General features: G+C 39.6%; 1 protein-coding gene across 1 annotated transcript; it reads left to right on the top strand.

The window, feature by feature from the left end:
• Positions 1-19,224, top strand: LOC148372773 (extracellular matrix protein 1-like). Its single transcript, XM_088327345.1, has 11 exons — positions 1-208; positions 5,507-5,563; positions 5,915-5,983; positions 6,128-6,169; positions 6,240-6,272; positions 7,899-8,173; positions 11,489-11,694; positions 13,858-14,134; positions 14,214-14,410; positions 17,424-17,511; positions 18,445-19,224. Exons 1-11 carry the CDS (start codon positions 136-138, stop codon positions 18,622-18,624), a joined length of 1,497 nt encoding a protein of 498 aa, XP_088183471.1. The 5' UTR covers positions 1-135; the 3' UTR covers positions 18,625-19,224.
• Positions 19,225-19,940: the final 716 nt, after the last annotated feature.

Genomic DNA, 19,940 nt, shown 5'->3' on the forward strand with positions numbered 1-19,940 from the left:
CAAACATGTATATCATCGTATCCGGTGCTGGCCAAGCTCAAACACAGACGTGACCGGGAAGGGAAAGCAAATACCGGCTCCGAGTGCGCCATCTCGCCCGCCAAGTCAGCTCCCGCAAGACGAACACCAGCGACCATGAGCTCGTCTTGGCTTGTGTTTCACGCTGCTCTTGGGGCTCTTTTGGTTCTCTTGAGTTCGGCCCAATACGGTAAATGAATCTTGTTGAAGTTGTTGTTTCTTCCTGGATGATGACAAGACTCCATTTTAGATCAAATGACCTTTGAACTAGAGTTCGATTGGTACCTGTTTACAGGTTTGGGTAGGGTTACTTTAACTTGATTACTTTCAATTACTTTCGGATCACTCCAATACCAAATATGCTAATAGAAGACAAAATAAACTAAATATGAATAAAATCACTAAATTTTGTGCAGGCTTGGGGAGTAACGGAATAGATGGAACGGCAAAAATGATGTTGGCAAGCTGTTTGGATTTATTTTCCTTTTGTTTCTGTCGCATTTTATGTTCGTTTTGCCGGAGATCAAAGAGATCAAAGCCAGGAGAGAAAGCTTACCACGTGTTGTGAGTCATAATTTTATTTATATTTAGTTTCTTTTGTCTTTTATTAGCATATTTGGTATTGGAGTAATCCAAAAGTACTTGAAAGTAATCAAGTTAAAGTAACCCTACCCAACCCTGCATATACATATTAAACTGCAATGTTATCGACACGCAGGTGAAGAAATGGAGAGACTGTTGAACCTGTCAGAATGCAGAACAAAGTGCACTATGCAAATTAGTGTTTCTGGCACTGTGTTTACAACGGCCTAATATTTAGATAAGATCCAATGCCCTTTCAGATGTTATCTGTAGTACTGGTAGTCTGCTGTTAATGTGTCGGCCCCCTCACCGCCACGACTTGGGTTTGATTATTATGTTTTGTGATTATTGGCATGGTTATTCACCAATAAACATCTTACTGTAGTCTCAATTTCATGCAACTTATGTATTAAAAATACCGTAAATTTTGGACTATAGAGCGCACCTGATTATAAGCCGCATCCACCACATTTAAGAAAAAAAACAACAACATGAAACTGGTACTGGCATTTCATCTTTAAACATTTTCTACGGACGGTGTGCCTCAAATTTCTTTCATGAAAATAAGTGTGCCTTGTGTCTAAAAAGGTTGAAAAACACTGGCCTACAGCAAACATTAAAATAAACATTTTATGTACTAAACAGCTAAGTCAAGGCAAACATGTTACACTCTTAATATTTCGGACAAAATGGTCATCAAAATGTAGACATTTGAAAAGATAGCAATATTCAGTAATTACACCAACTGACACAAACAGATAGACTATTTTTGTGTGTCGTTGGAAATTTGCTTTTGCGCGGTCTAATGGTGCCATAAGTGCCATTTAACTGAGTTGAGGAGCTTCACTTTCAATTCAGTATTTATATGAATAGCTCTTTTCAGACAACAAATGCAACTCAAACTGCAGTATAAAACCATGCACAACAAACCAAAGACAGCCAAATACTTACCTGCACACAATGGTCCATTATCTGCACCGCTTGTCCTCAGTAGGGTTGCGTGGGTGCTGGAGCCCATCCCAGTTATCTTCAGGCAGTGGGAAGGGGACACCCTGAACTGGTTGCAAGCCAGTCACAGAGCGCACAGAGAAATACAACTCACTAGCTCATTCACACCTAGGGACAATTTGGACCAGCCAATTAACCTGACATGCATGTTTTTGGAATGTGGGAGGAAACCGGAGTGCCCGGAGGAAACCCACGCAGGCACGGGTAGAACACACAAACTCTGCACAGGAAGGGTGGTATTTGGATTCGAACCCATGACCTGAGAACTGTGCCGCGGATGCGCTAACCACTCAGCTGCAGTGCCGCCCAGTATAATACAGTATATCAATTAAAACAATGGGTGGTGTCACGAACCAGAATGGAATCTCGGACCCATTTATTGGATTGAGCTGACAGAGCCTGCTTTGGAAGCCGATGGTTGTCAGTCGCTAGCAGCGTTGGATGGAATGGCAGTTCCGTGACAGGTAGGCAGAATCGATACAGCTTAGCGGGCAGGTCGGTGGCCAGGGCAGGAGAGTAGATCGTAAACGTGGGACAGAAACAGGTCGAAACAGGAGGCAGGCAGGAATCAAGAAGGAGAAGTCTTTGTTACTGGTAATCTGGCGAAACACACAGAGAGACACAAGTACGGTCTGACACTCCCCTCTAGGGGCTGACAGCTTAAGAGGGGAGTGCCAGCCAATCAGAGAGTGCGCTCCTGCACACCAAACGATTGCCCCAGGTGTCTTGAGTTTGGCAATCAGACAGGTGGCACAGTGGATGACTGGTTAGCAAGTCCATTCTACAGTTAAATATATTTAAAGATTGATTGAATCATTTGAAGTGTTGAAAGTAGAATATTTTCTCTATTAAGTATGTGTTAATAATGCCCAACTGAGTTCATAGAGCCTTTATATTTTTTCACCGCTCTGCTATGTTTTTATCCTGCTTTTAGCTACGTTGTTCGGGACGCGTAACACATTAGGGAGAAGGAAACGGGGCAGAGGGTGGAAAGGTTAAAGTCTGACTTTATGCTTGTCAGGTCTTTGTTGGTCTAGCATGAAACTGGTAAAAGTAGGAAAAGGTTTGTTTCAAATACAGTCCAAACACCAACCCAAACCCCCATAAAGATGGACGGAAAACAAGAGTTTATTCGACCACGTCTGAGAAATGCATGTGCTTACACATGCATCATAAATGAGCTGACTGAGGCTGCAATCATGACTAAGCATGAGATGGCAGGAGAGAGTAACAAAGTTTCAGATTCCAAACAGCACCCCCCCTAAATATTACCAAAAATGGCCATTCGTTTTTTCCCCAACTCAATATCACTATAAAAGCAACATGAAAAAAATGTATAAGGTTTTATCATTTTGACAATAGAAAAAATAGACACACACTTAACGAACTCCTTAATGAATTGTTGCCTCAAATCTTTTGAACGTACATACGCTCCTCTACTAACGACCATTCGACATACGTAAAACGAACATTTTTTTCAGGATGTCGAAAAATATCCGGACATTGCTGTCATTTAAGATTTTGTATTGTGTGCACCTTTTTCCGAGGACAGGACATTACTGTAGTGCTTCTCTCCACCGTGTGGTGGCGCTGTGAGAGGTCAACCAGCATCCACCCCGAAGAAGAAATCCGGCTACTACTTCCTAGTTCGTGTGTAAATATACAGTACTACGTGTACTGTATCTAACGCGCTAAGAAGTTTGACATTTTTATTGTTTAATATCTCGAGCATGCATTCAATATGGTTAGTGTAAAGTGTAAAGAAGAGGCGAGCCGTTACTTTTGAAATGAAAGTGGAATAAGAAAGCTTGATGCGGTTGAGAAAATAGTCGGAACGCTTTTTTTCGGCCACTTTTTACCACGGAGTGGGACATCTTGAAGCGCGTCTTCCAAAAGTAAGTTAAACTCAACTTTATTTATCCTTATAGAGCATATTATTTTATGAAATGTTTATTTTTTTAGTACAAAACAATACAGGTTACTTATACAGGCCTTAAACATACTTATATAAACCTTAAACATACAAAATAGAGCCCTGAAGCAACTTACGAAGAAATTCAGCTTACGAACAATTGTCCGGAATCTATCTCGTTAGTAGGTAGGGCAGCGTCTGTATTCAGTATTAATAAAGCTTTATGCAAAAAAGGCCAGAGCGTTGTCTTACCAAAAAAAAAAAAATACTTTGTCTTTGTTTTTTGCTCAATGGGAAGAAAAAGTGTCAACCCACTAAATATCAAAAGATTTGAATAGGTATCTTTTCAATGCTGTGATGACTTTGTTGGGAGCTAAGGTTGGAATGGGCCAAATTGGTCCTTTAGTCTACACATTTTAGCATCAAGGAAGAAGAAATCATGGCGAGTTCCGAAAACGAGTCAATTTTCGCAAACAAGCTTAAAGCTTTTAGTAGACTGGAAGGCAAATAAACAGAAGAAAAGCCAAAAAGAACAACATAATCTTATTTGTGATAAGAAGCCCTTTAAATACCAGCTCAGTAGCCTAGATGGTAAGGCGCCCGCTTTGAGACTGGGAGGTTCGGGTTCGCGCCCCGGCCGAGTCATTCCTAAGACTTAAAAAGTGGTCGGCGGCGCCCTCTCTTGGCTGCGGCTGCATCGGGTCAGATGCAATCGACATTTCGTTCTGTGTACATTGTTACACAGAATGACAATACAAGGAAATTATTATTATTATTATTATTATAAATGGTTCACTATAAACATTGCCGCATCAGATTCTCAGAGGCGGACGACTTTAATTGTTTATTTTTGCTTCAGCCTTCAATGATACATAAACCAACTTTGAGAGTTTATAGGTTGCCGTAATCCTTTCTTTTTCTAATGTCACATCATGTGACTTGTTATGGTATTTTTAATGATAAAACGCCATACTAATCAATCACTGCTATTAAAACCTTTTTGCTACCCCAAAAATAATTAACTTTTCACAGACTGTTCCTGAGAGACCAATCCATTTTTCCAACCGTTCTAGTGAGATAGTATGGTCCACAGTGTCAGCAGCAAGAGTGATGAAGCGCCGGAGTCCATTGCCAGTAGAAAATCATTGGTTACCGTAATCAGGGCTGTCACAGTAGAGTGGTTAGCCCTGAATCCTGATTGCATAGATTCAAAAAGATTGTTCTCGGATATAAAATCATTCAGCTGCTGTGCCACAACTTTTTCAAGTACTTTAGAAAGAAACGGTAGGTTTGACACAGGTCTATAATTACATAAGCTTTCTGGATCAAGGTTGGGTCGTTTCAGTGTAGGTTTAATGACAGCGGACTTAAAATCCGCTTGAACTACACCTGAGGAGAGTGATATGTTTATAATATTTAAAACTGAAGGTCCAAGGACACCAAAAAGACTCTCTATGTTGCGGTCCGGAGCCTTCGCTCTGAAAATGCTGGTCTACTAGTGATCGAAGAGCCAAGAAGAGATCCGCAGGTTCGAGAGCGTTCTCCATTCGGGCCCCGGTGCTATGGAATGCTCTTCCTCCTGATATTCGATCTGCAACCTCAGTGGAAATGTTTAAATCTAAGCTTAAAACACACTTCTCTTCTATAGCATAAGAATAACCTATATTTTATGTTGACAATATCTGTGTATTATTTGCCCTCGTGTAGGTTTTAAAACAGGTGATGGTGTCATAATAGTCTGTGGTTTGCAATAATCTGTGCAGCCCTTTGAGACTCTTTGTGATTAAGGGCGTCACAAATAAACATGACTAGACTTGACTTGACAGTCTGTTTTGTAAGACATTTGAAAACCTCTTGGCCGTCTGGCCCCTTGTCATATTTTGACTACAAAACAAAACATTGCTGTTACATAACCGTCTGACTTTTTGCTCCCATTCTCTCTCTCTCCCACTTTCTCTCTCTCTTTTTGTGATTCCAATTTTCCAGATGAGCGCAACATGGAGCAGCGCGAGGTCACCTTTGACCTTGGCGCCATCATGCAAGGTGAGGTTTATTTTACATGAGAGTGCAGAATGTAGGCCAGGGACAATTAGGGAGTGCATGGGACTTTTGTCGAGACGGAATTTATGCTTACGACTGTTTTGGGGTATTAGAATTGATTACATGATGATGTTTTTATTGCATATTTTGTTTTTATGCAGCAGACTGTGTAGAGGCTCTCACGTCTGCCTATTTGTATTCTCGTTAGATTGCCGCTTTTATTTCAAGTTTTGGAATTCTCTCGTGATTCGGAAAGCAAAATGTCAAAATACTTTGCTTCCCCTGCCAGCTCTCTTGTCTATTTTGACAAAGCTTATTGATAGTTTCTGACAATAACAATTATTTTCTTCCCAGAGAGACAATTACCAGAATCTTTTGGGTTGCAACAAGAGGCAGACTTGTCCGATCTGCTTGATACTGAAGGTACGGTCTTTTCGTAGCACAGTTTATTGAAAATTAAAATTTTGTGAATCATTCATATAATACTGTAACATAGAACGTATATAGAACTACTCTAATAATCAATCCATGCCTTATAAATGGACGTATCATGTTTGTTTGTTTTAGACTTTGCAGTGCCAGAAATATTGGACACTCCAAAAAGAAGAGGTGTGTTATTTATATTATATAATAGTTTTATCGAAATAAATATTTTAGTCATATAATTTTGTTTGTGCAGGTTCCAGACCAGCAGCCTTTTCTCCTAGAGGACGTAAGAGTTTTTATTTTTTTGTTTGTTTAAAACCTATTTTTCTTTTCAACTCCAGTTGATCATCTGAATTGGTTTTATGAAATTACTGTAAAGGTAACAAAACATATTTATTTCTTGGTAACCTTGTTACCATAATAAAATGTTTAACCTTAAATACAGTGCCATAACATGTTTACATTCTTAACTACGTATTATACAACCCTTAGCCAAAAGTATGGAATCATCAGTCTTGGGCAAGCCCACACTCAGACATTTTATTCTGTAGAAAAAAAATCCCATCACAAACATGAAACAATCATAAGGTCAACATATTGGCATTCAGAAACACTAAAAGAGATTAAGAAAAAACGTTGCAATGGTCAGTAAATTTTACTTTTATAGAGCGAGTGCGGGGAAATAAATATGGAATCACTCAATTCTGAGGAAAAAATATGGAATCAGTGCATTTTGAGTAGAAAATAAGGACAGACCCAGTCAATTTCCTTTCCTTATTTGGGCACCTGTCTTAGATTAAATCTGCTCGTTAGTCAGCAGTTATAAACAATGCAGTTCCCACACTGTGAAGGGCTTCTACTAGACTAAGTGGATTAGCAAGAATCATGGCTCCAACAAGAGAGAAGTCTCTTGAGACCAAAGATAAGATTGTCAAACTTCTTGAAGAAGCTAACTACCCGCATGGTTGCCAAAGATGTGGGTTGTTAACAGTCAGCAGTATTGAAGATTTGGACCAAGTAAGTCAAGGATACTGGTAGGACAAGGAAGACATATAGGCATCAAGACAAACGACTAAAGGCCATATGTCTTAAAAACAGAAAATGCATAACAAGACAAATGAAGAGGAAACTGGAGGAAGTTGGAGTCAATGTATGTAACCGAATTGTGCAAAATCGCCTAAAGGAAATGGGATTTTTTAATAGGAAAGCTTAAAGGATACCATCACCGACGCTTAAACACAAAAGATCAAGACTGTACAAGAGCAAAAACAGTGAAAGCATTCCTTGGCAAAAGACGCATCCAGTCAATGTCACGGCCTGCAAATAGCACAGATCTCAACCCAATTGAAAACCTGTGGTGGAAATTTAAAAGAATTGTCCGCAGCAAGGCTCCAACCTGCAAAAATGATCTGGCAACTGCAATCGAAGAGAGTTGGCACCAGATAGATAATAATACTGTTTGTTACTCATCAAGTCCATCCCTCAGAGACATAAAAGCCAAAGGTGGTGCGACTAAATACTAGTGATATGTTTTGATAGTTATTTCTTTGTCTGTTGTTCATGATTCGATGTTTTTTTCCTCAGAATGAAGCGATTCCATATTTTTTTCCCTGTGCTTGGTCTAAAAAGTTAGCCTTTACTGACCACCACAAGGTGTTTTTCTTAATTTCTTATAGTGTTTTTGAATGCCAATATGTTGACCTTATGATTGTTTCATGTTTGAGTTTTTTCTACAGAATAAAATGTCTGAGTGTGGGATTGCCCAAGACTGGTGATTCTATATTTTTTTTCTAGGGGTTGTATAAGTGTATAAACAACACACAGCCTGAAATGTTTTATTTTTCCAAAAGTTTGCCCAGCTCTGACCTCAAGTCACAGAAAACCTTGTTATAATTATTTTATTCTCCCCAAGGTCGTCCGAGTGTCGCATTTCATGCCGACATCCCATCACTGAACTATCCGGTGAAGTTCCCACTGGGGAGACCCAGCTCAGACAATCTCCAGGCTATCTGTCTCCACGGAGACCTTCGTCCTCGCTACCCCGACTCCTACTTTCCTCCCTCGGGGTTCGGACAACTCCGGCGGAGGGCGAGCGCTGTTAATAAAGCCGAATCGTGGTTGAGCGTTTGCTGCGCGGGCAACCAAACGTGGGGAACGGAGGTCACGCTTTGCTGTGCTACACAGGCGGTAAGGCTTCACACTTGTTTTGTTTTTATTATCTAATTTGCCACATTCAACATGTTGCATCGCTATAAAATATCTAGATCTTTAACTCATTCAGTGCCATAACTTAGAAAAACGTTTTTAGTATCATTTTCCCTGAGTGCCGAAAGGTAAAAATACGTTTTCCTTTGTTTTGTTTAAAAAAAAAACTATTATAAAGGCTTTTGCACTGCTCATCAGTGAGTATCAAGCCTCTGGGAATCATTTTAATATGATGAATCACCATTAGATGGCAGGAGTGACTTCGATCAGATCTTTGAGCCCCCACTTCCTTTTTCCAGCAAATGCCTGTGTGTGTGTAGGCGGCCCCACAATGTGAGTAGGCATACCGAAGCAGCGTGGTGAGACATAGTCAAGTCAAGTCATTTTTATTTGTATAGCCCTTAATCACAAAGAGTCTCAAAGGGCTTCACGGGTTATTACATATAAGAAGTTTAGGTTATTAATATGCTATAGAGTAGAAGTGAGTTTTAAGCTTAGATTTAAACAAACAGGCAACAGAACTTCAAAGGCGCTTTTTTCTTTCAAAAAAGATGACAAAGTTCCATCGTCATTGCCTCGTCAGAGAGGGATGATGCAATCGCAATGGTGATCGAAATCATGTGACCGCTTCACTGGAAAAATCGGGCGCTGATAAGTTCTTGCAAACTTAATGAATCGTTCATGGTTGGTTCATGCATAAGTTCAGTGTTCTGCCAATAAAATGTTATTTTTCAAGAAAAGTGCCCTTTTGTCACTGGAAAGCATTGTTTACAAAGTAGATGTATCACAAATTTTTAAAAAAAAACAAACACCGACGTGATAGTTCTGCTTGAAATCCATGCTTTCAAGTAAAGCAGGGTTTTTTCAGAAGTTTACTAGGATTGTTCAACTATTGTTTAATAAACACGGTAACATAAATGGTAAAGCTAGAGACATACTCTTTTTCTAATGAAAGATGGGTTGAGGCTTTCGTTAGATATGTACTATGCAATGTTCCCTCTAAGCTGCGTGTGTGCGCAATTGCGCACTACCCAGAGCTTTTCCGCGCACAAGAAAATCTAGCCAGCTCACAAAAATCAGGGCTCGAAATTGCTAATTAAAAAGCGAATTAAGTCAAAGTTACAGTGCATGAAGGTAAAAATACACGGGTTCAATATAATAAAGTCAATGTCGAAGTAAAACGATGTTGAGTAAAGTCAGTGGAGTTTTTTTGTGAACCGGCTTCTTTGGCTCGGCTCACTAAAAGGAACCGGCTCTTTCGAGTCCTAACGGCTCTTCAGGTTGTTTTTGTTTCTTTAATCCCAACATGACCAAGTATTAAGAAAAAATATGCACAAAATGACTTAAAGGAAGGGGGGAATAGAACAAAAAAGAAAAAAATACCAAAATGAAAAAGTATTGAAAAGCTGAGAAATAAAGAAACAAAAGGAAGAGGGAAAAAAAGAAGGAATATTTCAGAAAAAAAGTCAGAAAAAAAGAAAAGAAAGAAACCAAGGAAAAAAAGTAAATAGAGAACAAAAAGAAAAGTAACAGCTAGGAAAAAAAAGTAGAAAAAAAAACAGGGAAAAATAAGAAAAGGTTTGTGTTGCATTCAAATAATTTCCAATTATATCAACTCAATCTTGTTGCCAACATTGTACTTCCACTAAAAAAATGTGATTAAATACAGTTCTGTATCGTGCAACTGACTAAATAAGCCCCCTAAAATGTTAGTATTATGCGACGAAAGATACCTGGGAAAAAAAAGAAATGGAAATCTTGTGAAAGAATTGTAAAAACAAATGAAGTTTGTCGGCCCTGCAACCTTTGCAATAGTACATTAGTCAATTTATTCAAAAGTGAAACATAATTTTGCATTGCTGGAAACTCAACAAAATGTAGCTTGATGTCAAGTTTTGGACATGTTTGATAATGATTTAGTTGCCACACTTGGGATTGCGGTTGCTCACTGTTGTTTCAAGCGTTGCTTACCGACTTTGTGTGAACGCTCAGACCCGTGGAAGATTAGAGGGAACATTGGTCCGATGCCTATTTAGCTACAGAACTATATTTTCTGTACACCTTCAAAAATGAGTCAAAATGGCAAAAAGTGGCCGTCACCCGCACTTCCCATTTGAGACTGACATTGAATCAGTTAATGTACGTAGCCACCATAGGGTTTTCATGCAGTTGTTGTACAGAAGAAATCTTAAGTTGTGTTACGTGGAGTACTGAGGAGTGGGAGGCACGACCATCACTCATGGACATTCTTTTCTACAAGTGCTTTAATGACGCAAAGATAGTATTGGTTTCCATGGTTATCAGTAACAGATGAAGCAACCTGATCTCACTCAGATGCAACACCTTCATCATCTAGTCTTGTTGTCACTGTGACATTACTGACTGATACTAGATTCAAAATCACTGGGGAATAATTGTTTTCGTTCCAAAATTTTGGCTAGGCCTGTTTTGTTCAAGTAAAGGAGATCACTGTAAATGAAGGTACATGCACGTTTTTTAAAATATTTTTGTGACAGTCGGTTAAAACAGATAGTGACATTGTAGTTGTATGGTCTGGGTTTTAAAAATAAATTATTTAATTCATGTATGTATGCATGTATGTATGTATCTATGTATGTATGTATGTGTGTATGTATGTATATATGTATATATTTCTAGTAAGTTTATGAAAAATGGCATGTTTTAATATAGTTTGCCATTTTTTAAAGAAGGAATGTTAAAGTACTTACCTATTAGATGATAAGCCGATTCATACATTTTTCAATGTATACATATTTTTCTAATTATGGAAGTACAATACTGAAAGTACTGTTTAATAACACTTTCCACAGTAATTTGATTTGTTTTGTATATCCCTGATGAAAGATAACTATTTTGTTATATCAAAATTGCTTGTGAAATTAATTCCAGAAAAAATGAAATCAAATTGATTCAGGTAACAAGTATTTTTGTAATGTAAAGGCAACATCTTTGGATGTCACAGTGTTGTAGATCTTCTTTAGTTATAAAAATGGCAAACTCAACATTGTGGATAAATCTTGCATGTTTTCAGTAAAATTGAAAGGCTTTGTGTTGATAATCCTATTATCCAAAGGCCTACACAAACATAGCACACAGGCTTTGGCATGCTCACCGTAGTAAAGCAGCCAGAGGGCAAACAAATTTCCCTTTCACCACTGCTTTTAATAAAGTGCATTTTTAGACCGCGCAGATGCGTTCCTTCACTCAGCTCGCGACCTCAGCTATGCACACATCCTGACTTTCAATTATGTGTTTTACACGACCTCTGCTGCTTAGTGGGAGCTATCCGTGGAAATGTTCTGCGAAGAGGATTCCTCCGTCAAGGATCGACTTTATCACTGCTGCAGAAAGGCCGGCCGCCAGAGACTTGAATGCTTTCACAACGACGCTCCGAACCCGCGCTACGAGCCGACCGAGGCTTTACCAGTGGACCCGGTTCCTGCTACGGTTAATTTCAGTTTTGACAAAAACACTTGTCCAAGGTATGGAGCCAGGTTAAAAAGTATGGAGTATGTTCTTAATATTTTGTATTATTTTTGGGACGGAGGGGAGGGGAGAGGATGATTTGGTTCATAACACAGGGTTCGTATGCGTGCTTGAAATCCTTGAAAATATTTGAATTTGAATGTTGTGTTTTCAAGGTTGGTAAAGTACTCTAATTTGGAAGAAGCGCTTGTAAATGCTTGAAGTTGTTGCCATGTTTATAGGCAGTCTGGCTTTATAATGAAGATGTATATTAGTGCAAGGATTACAAATCAATTATGGACATTTATCATGGAACATGGAAAAATGTAAGGTAGCGTTTCGCAATGATAAATTGTAATGGAAAGAACTTCCTACAACTGAAAATGTAAATTACATATTACTGTCAATTTTACCCAAGACCTATATGGGAAGAGATTTGTTTAAAATATATTTACACATGTATTGTCCAGATCCACAAATATATTAGCGATTTACTCAAAATCTAAAAATCACATATCTGATGAATGCACATACAAGATTGCAGATATATTTGTGGGTCTGCAAAATACATGCTTCATGCCAGATTTTTTTCTTTCAATGGTACTGAAGAAGGGCAGCACGGTGGTGCAGTGGTTAGTGCGTGTGCGGCACGGTTCTGAGGTCATGAGATCGAACCTTTCTGTGTGGAGTTTGTATGTTCTCCCCGTGCTTGCGCGGGTTTCCTCCTGGCACTCCGGTTTCCCCCCACATTCTCAAAACATGCTTGTCAGGTTAATTGGCCAATCTAGGGTGTCCCCTGCCTACTGCCCGAAGACAGCTGGGATGGGCTCCAGCACCCCCGTGACCCTACTGAGGATAAGCGGTGCAGATAATGGATGGATGGATGGTACTGAAGATATTGGAAAATTGGCTTTAAGAGTCCTTAAAAAGTGCTTGAATTTGGACATGAAAAAGTAAACAAACCCTGATAATAGTTTCGCTATGTTGTTTTTCCAGTATTGTTATAATTTGTTAACTATGATAATAAAAACAAAATTTGCAAAAGTGATGTTGTTGAATGTTATTTTCGGTATTAGCGTTTCATTGTCAATTTAAACACTTTTATCTAAAAGTTTACACAAAAAATAGTAACACTTTTTAAATTGTATAATATTATCAAAGTCCCCTTGTTATTTCTTCGGAAGGCAAATAATTTTAAGGCCATGTAGTGTATAGTACTGGACAGTGTGCCATGTTAAATATATGTTAAATCTGTTATTTTAACTATGGACCATTTTTGGCCAATTATCCATTATTTTGTGGCCTGCACCATTTACAGAAAACCTGAAATTGGTTTCTCGTACATTTTTTAAGCTTTATGTCACAGGAATGTGTGTCCAAGCTTATTTAATGACAATACAAAAACGAATTTAAATATTATAAATCATGCCAACCATGTAAGGGTGTAGGTTTGGTCTTGCCATTGATAGATAGATAGATAGATAGATAGATAGATAGATAGATACTTTATTCATCCCCGAAGGGAAATTCACATTTCCAGCAGCATCCCTGAGCTGAGAACAGTACAATAATAAAGCCAAAAGAATACAATATACAAATACCCAGTGTGACGTGCAAATGCCCACTGTAGCGTGTTATATAGAGTAACTAAATAGTGCTACACAGAATACATATTGCAGTAAGATTCGGTAATATCCAATGTAGGTGGTGTGGTTTAATGTGGGCCTTTACTCTGCCGGGTGGAGTTAAAGAGCCTCATGGCATGAGGAAGAAAAGATCTCTTCAGTCTGTCCGTAGTACAAGACAGTGACAGCAGTCTGTCGCAGAAACTGCTCTTCTGTCTGGAGATAATGCTGTGTAGTGGATGCGATGGATTGTCCATGATTGACCTCAGCTTTTTCAGTGCTCGTCTCTCAGCTACTGTTGTTAGGCTGTCCAGCTCTTTGCCCACAACAGAGCTCGCTTTCCTAGCCAGTTTATTGAGACTACAGATTGGTGGGGACATGGCACATTATTTTAATGGATCACATAATATTATCGGGGACACAACAAAGCTCGACATTGGTGGGTACACGTCCCCTCTGTCCATGCCAAAACTATGCCCTCGGTTGCTTGTCATTTTCAAGAAACCTGCACATTAGCCCTGATACCCAAGTAAATCTTTATGCTACACTTCACAGGACATCAGTGAGTGAAGCTGACATCAATGAGAGAAGAGCAGAGCAGTTTGGTTCTGAGAAAAGTCAAATGAACTTCCCTCCGGGTATCCCCACCCTGCATAATGTGGAGTTGCTGTGCCGCAACCAAAAGCAGCGCCCCCTGTATAGCGTCAAATGCCTGCCGAAAACCGGCTACGAGGTACTGGCACGTCAGGCCAAGATCATCAACCGTGTGGAGAAGGGATATAAACAATGCTGCAAGAGGAACCAGGATGTGCTTGTGTGTGCTGAGCAAAAGGTAAACCTCTGTATTTGGAGTTCATATGATGTGGATTTTAAATTCAGATATCAAATAATGGTCTGCTGGTGTTTTCCAGTGGCGCGATGCACTCGGCAGATTTTGCTCCAGTAAGAAAAGCGGCAAAATTGACTACGAGTGTTGTTCGGGCACCACGGCCAGCGATATGCTCGACTGTTTCCAGTCCAAGACTCCCGACCCCTATTACAACGTCACGCTGTCCCAGGAAGAACTGCCTCCAAAAATCTGCCAGTCCCGCAAGGTCATCAAGAAAGTGTACGTTCATTCAAGATGGTTTGATTGCTGTCTTTCACATGACCTAGCATACCTTTAGATTTCACACTATCATAATAGATTGTGCATTGTGTTTAAATTCCTCTAAAGCAGGAGACTACAACCTGTTTTTTAAGCTGAGAGCTGCTTTTTGTTACTCGTTACCGCAAATGGCACCCAGTAGGGCTGGACGATTCTGGAAAAAGAAACAATTGCGATTTTTCATGCCAGTAATGCAACTTCGATGCATTTTCTGTGCTAGTTTTGTTAATGCCATGATCCAGAAATGGATCAGGACCCAAACGCGTGACGTTTCTCACACAAGCCTTTTATTTTACGGGAAATGGGGAGTCATGCACGTTAGGCAGCAGTCTGGCGTGAAAGGATAGGAAGCCAGAGGCCGACGAGATCAATACCAATTGCCCGAGTAGATATCGGACAGATGGGTTCGATACCGGACAGGACGGGACAGACAGCTTTGATAATTAAACAGGATATCGAAATAAAACAGGACAAACTAGACGAGAACGAAAACTGGAAAGAATAATAAACAGGACAAAAATAGACGGGAGCAAAACTGGAAACCGGTATTAAACAGGACATAAATAAACGGGAACAATACCGGACAGAAAATACCAACAGGAAACAGGACCCAGTCAAAACCTACATCTTGCAGGCAGAGGTTCATTGACGGACCGACAAAGGAACAATGAGAGCACTGAGCTTAAATAGATGGAAAGCCAATCTGTCAATGAGCCGCAGCTGGCGCCACATGGGCGGGGCCAATTGGGCGCCATGGCAACCGTGACAGTTTATTGTGAATTCTTAATCATAGTGAGAAGGGTTTCCCATAATATTTTGTCCTGGTAGGTGGACAGTGTAGGGCAGGGGTCTCTGGGGTATGGTTTGACGTCCGAACCGCAATATAAAAGTTTAAAGGGAAAGTTGTATTATTTAGCGCCCCCTAGTGGAAGGGATAAATAATTTGATAAAAAGAACCAAATTGATTCAAAAAATAATCCAACTATGATATAAACGTGCATTCTTTAGATACTCAAGAAATTTGCATTTCTTTTACATAACATGAGTTAATTGTAGGCCACCTTGCTGCATAAGGTAAATAATAACCTCATAAAGGCTTCACAAGAAAATGGGAGGTAAAATTGTGTATCTTGGTCACTATGTCACTGTATGAATTACCAGATTAATTATTGGAAGAAGGGTTAGATTTAATAAACCACAAAAAAAATATTTTACTAGAAAATAACAATGACCCAGCACTGGTGAGCTAGGTTTGCAGGCACCTCAGCAGTCCCTAGGGGGCACCCTGGTGATCGTGGGCACCATGTTGGAGACCTCTGCTCAAAGGCCTACTCTGAATTTCGCCCAACATGAAGAATCAACAATTATTTGCAAAATATTTAAACCTTACAAGGGACAGTTTGTATTATTTGAGCACTAGATGTCGCTGTATTTTTTTAATTCAACTGAAGGCGACCACTAAAAAGCACAAGGAAATATCCAAACTATGGAGACTTAGTGACCACAACGCACCATTTTCTCACTCTCATTTGGTCATTGCTCTGCCTCTGATAATGTTTTTGTCTTTTGGGGTACCCGTAGCAGCAAGATGACGTACAATTATGTCTAGGTGATTGATGCTCACTTTATGTAAAATAAAATCAAATTTCTCAAACCGTGAATATATTTAAAAATGAATGTTTGTATAATAATTCATATATTTGTTCTTATTATTTACTTAATTCATGAAAAAAATCAATGTAGGCCCCACAAAATGATACACACTGTCCCTTTAACATTTACTACAACAAGACTCTCTTATGTTACATTACAGGTGAGGATGTTTGATAACTCTACAATAAACAATTCTTTAGTTATAACCAAAGTGCCAATACTGTCAATACTTAAGATTAAGAATTACCGTGAATGTAATTACCGGTACGTCAATAAAATTCCACAAAAACCTTTATATAAAATCCAAATTTTGCAAATGTCCCTCTACTTAATCCACATTTCCCAATATGTTTTCAATTTGTATACTTAAAAACTTGTTTAAAGAAAGAAACAAAAAGCTTTCCCCAATAAAGAAACATTGGTAGATATACAACCTATAAAGGTTTAAATGACAACTCGACATTTTAAAATAGGTTGCAAAGTCTCATCTCATCTAATCAGCTGCACCGCTTATCCTCAGTAGGGTCGCGGGGGTGCTGGAGCCCATCCCAGCAATCATCGGGCAGTAGGTTGCAAAGTGTTAAATAAAAATATACATGACAGTAGCCTTTTTTCCATCAAAAACAAATACACTTTTTTAAGTAAAAATATCATTTTATTTTGACTTTGTTTCAGGTTGCATAACAACTTTCATCCCAAGAACATTTTGAATAAAACATAGATCTAGTCCATCTTTTCATAAATTTCCTTAAAGATCCATCCATCATCTGCACTGCTTATCCTCAGTAGGGTCGCGGGGGTGCTGGAGCCTATCCCAGCTATCTTCGGGCAGTGGGCAGGGGACACCCTGAACTGATTGCCAGCCAGTCGCAGGGCACACAGGGACAGACAACTCACTCGCTCATTCACACCTAGGACAATTTGGACCGGCCAATTAACCTGACATGCATGTTTTTGGGAATGTGAGAGGAAACAGACGCAGGCACGGGGAGAACATGCAAACTCCACATGGGGAGGCTGCGGTAGCTCGACTTGAATCCAGAACCTCCCCATCGTGGGGCTGTGCGCTAACCACTCAGCCGCCGTGCCGCCCTTCCTAAAACATAATGGGTTTTATACTTTTATACTTTTCTGATTTCTATGTTAGAGACATGTTCTGGCAGGGAAAAAAAACACAACAATACGAATTTTCCCCAAAAAGAAAAACGATTGTTTGACTTTTTAAAATCATTTTTGAAAATATCAAACGAAAAAACTACATATGGGTAGTTAGATACATGTTTTCAAGTAGAAGTATCACTGTATTTTAACTGTCTTTCAGGTTGCCTAAAGACTTTTATCCCAAGAAAATTTTGAATGAGTGCTGTGCCCGGCCACCAGGAGATCACGCCACGTGCTTTTTTCAAAAGGTAACCTCTCCAGTGATGCAATCGACACAAAAATGAACATAGACATAGATTTTTTTTTTCCTCAATTTACTTCAAACGTATTTTTCCATCGCACTTTTTTTTTACAAAAAAATGCAACTCAAAGTGTTGGTTAACATAAAAACTTTCATTTAATAACAATATTTACCACTGTCTTTGTCATAATTACTATGATTCACCTGTGCCCGCTCATTTGGCGCCAACCCCCGCGGGTTCTGATTGGTTCCCTGTCACTATTTGAACCCAGTCTGGTCAATCCCCTGTTGTCAGTCTGTCTGCGAACCTCAGTGTATACTCAGCAAGCCTTTTTTGACCCTGACTCCCACCTGTCCCGTTTTTGCTCCTGTCTGTCTAAGACCTGTTTCGATCCTGACCACGTCTGCTCTCCCGCCCCGGCTTACGACCTCTTTTTGTCCCCGACTACGTCCACTCTCCCGTTCTGGCTTACGACTTGTTTCCGACCCCGACCACGCTTTGCTCTCCCAGCCCCGGTTCCCGACCAGTTTTTCTGTCCCTGACACTGCCATCCCTCGCTACGGAAGATCCACTTCCGTGTTTGGATCACAGTCCGTACCTGAGAGCGACTTGCTTCCCGCGTCCAGCGAACAACGGGAGCATCCCTTCCTCTTTCTTTCAATAAAACTTGTGGTAAACGTCACGCCATTGGGTCCTTTTTCCGTTCTGGTCCTGACAGTCTTTTGTGTTAGAGAATTGTTCTGCTTCTTTTTCTTTGGACCTCAAACTTTCAAGTCATGCTTTGGCACCAAATGCACTAAATTAGGACTTGCTTGCACCCTGGCATAGAAGCTGTTCATAAAAATCTATGATTTTAGATATAATTTTTAAAATAATGATCTACCCTACATTTCTTTGATTTCAATTCTATATTCTGTACGTACTATATCTATGTTATAGGTTGAAGAAACGTCTGCCAACATGTGCACGTCAAGAAAACCGTCCCCTCCCGTCGCGCGCCGCTGCTGCCGCATGGCTGCTCAGGAGCAACCAAAGTGCGTCACTAACTTTGTTATGGATGCCATCACCAAGGCAACCAAGGTCTCCAACCAAAAGAAGAAGAAAAGATGCCCTATTTAAACCAAAAAAATCCCCCCCCTGATGGATGACGCGCTTCCTGCAGCTGTGAAATGCGCTCACTGAACACAAGTATCTTGCACAAATGCCACTTTTTACCACGTGGACCAAGTTTGTGCCTCATCTACTGCCAGTATTATTTGTATTGTTATATCTAAAGGTCATGTGAATCTTCTCTATCCTAAATGCCTCACTGAAGAACCCTATTTCTAAAGTTGGCTAATGATTACTTTGAAATTGAAGTCTGTTTGTGTCACTCTACCACTATATTTTAAAGGCTGCTTTCAAAACAGTTTAGATTTCGAGTGATGTGCATTTTTTTTTCTTTTAACAAGATTATTTTTACTTATCTTTTTTGATTAGGTTCCTTGTCAAGTGGAATTTTTTTTAAAATAAATTCTTGTTTTCTAAAATGAAATTAGTATTATACATAGAACTCATTTGTTTTATCATGAAATGCATGTGACTGTCTTATGCAAATTATAGATTTTACTGTAAGTCATTTTTTTATTTTATCATAAGTTGCAAAAAATTCCTACATGTCAAGGGCTGATATACATTAAACGGTGAGAATTTGTTTAAAATAAAGCCTCCATAAATGTTCATTTATTTATTTATTATTATTCAGCCAGTATCAACCATCAACATGATATCTACCGGAAATCATTTTGTCACGCGAAGCTATCGACGTGACTCGTCGCCGGGTATTTTAGACCCAACTGCTGTGTTGGGAGTCATTAGGTGACCAAACCCCCCAATTCCTACCCTTAATGCCGAGCGCCAAGCAGGGAGGCAATGGGTACCAAAGTTGTAAGTCGGCCGAGGCTTGAACCACCGACCTCCCAGTCTCGGAGCGAGCGCCCTACCATCTAGGCTACCGAGCTGGGTTCAACAATGTTTTTGAAGCTAAGAGCAAAAATAACATCTGCCCGGATGCCCGGGACGTGCATCTTTTACATCGGGCGTACAACTTTTGAAAACGTCGCCGCCCGGTTGGCTGACAACTTTCTCAATGAAAAAAAAACCCAAAAGATTTTTTTTCAAATCAAACATTTGCTTTATTCCGATTTTGAAATCTTTTCGATTTGGAAATTCCGGAATTTCAGTTTGTTTGGCAATTTGCATACTCAGCAGCCAAACAGAAGCCTGCATCGAATAACCTTGTGCTTCCGGACTTTCCCGAGCGTTATAAGGTCGTGCATTTGCATATCATTTTCTAAAGTAGAGATACAGAGAACACAAGAAAAATGGATAAGTGGTTAGGAATCAAGTCAAAACCTCAGCCTTAGAAGAAATATTTAAAAGAAGCTAAAAAAAAA

Source organism: Urocampus carinirostris, chromosome 2 (genome assembly GCF_059441175.1).
Source record: "Urocampus carinirostris isolate Australia breed hairy pipefish chromosome 2, RoL_Ucar_1.0, whole genome shotgun sequence".
Taxonomy (NCBI): Eukaryota; Metazoa; Chordata; class Actinopteri; order Syngnathiformes; family Syngnathidae; genus Urocampus; species Urocampus carinirostris.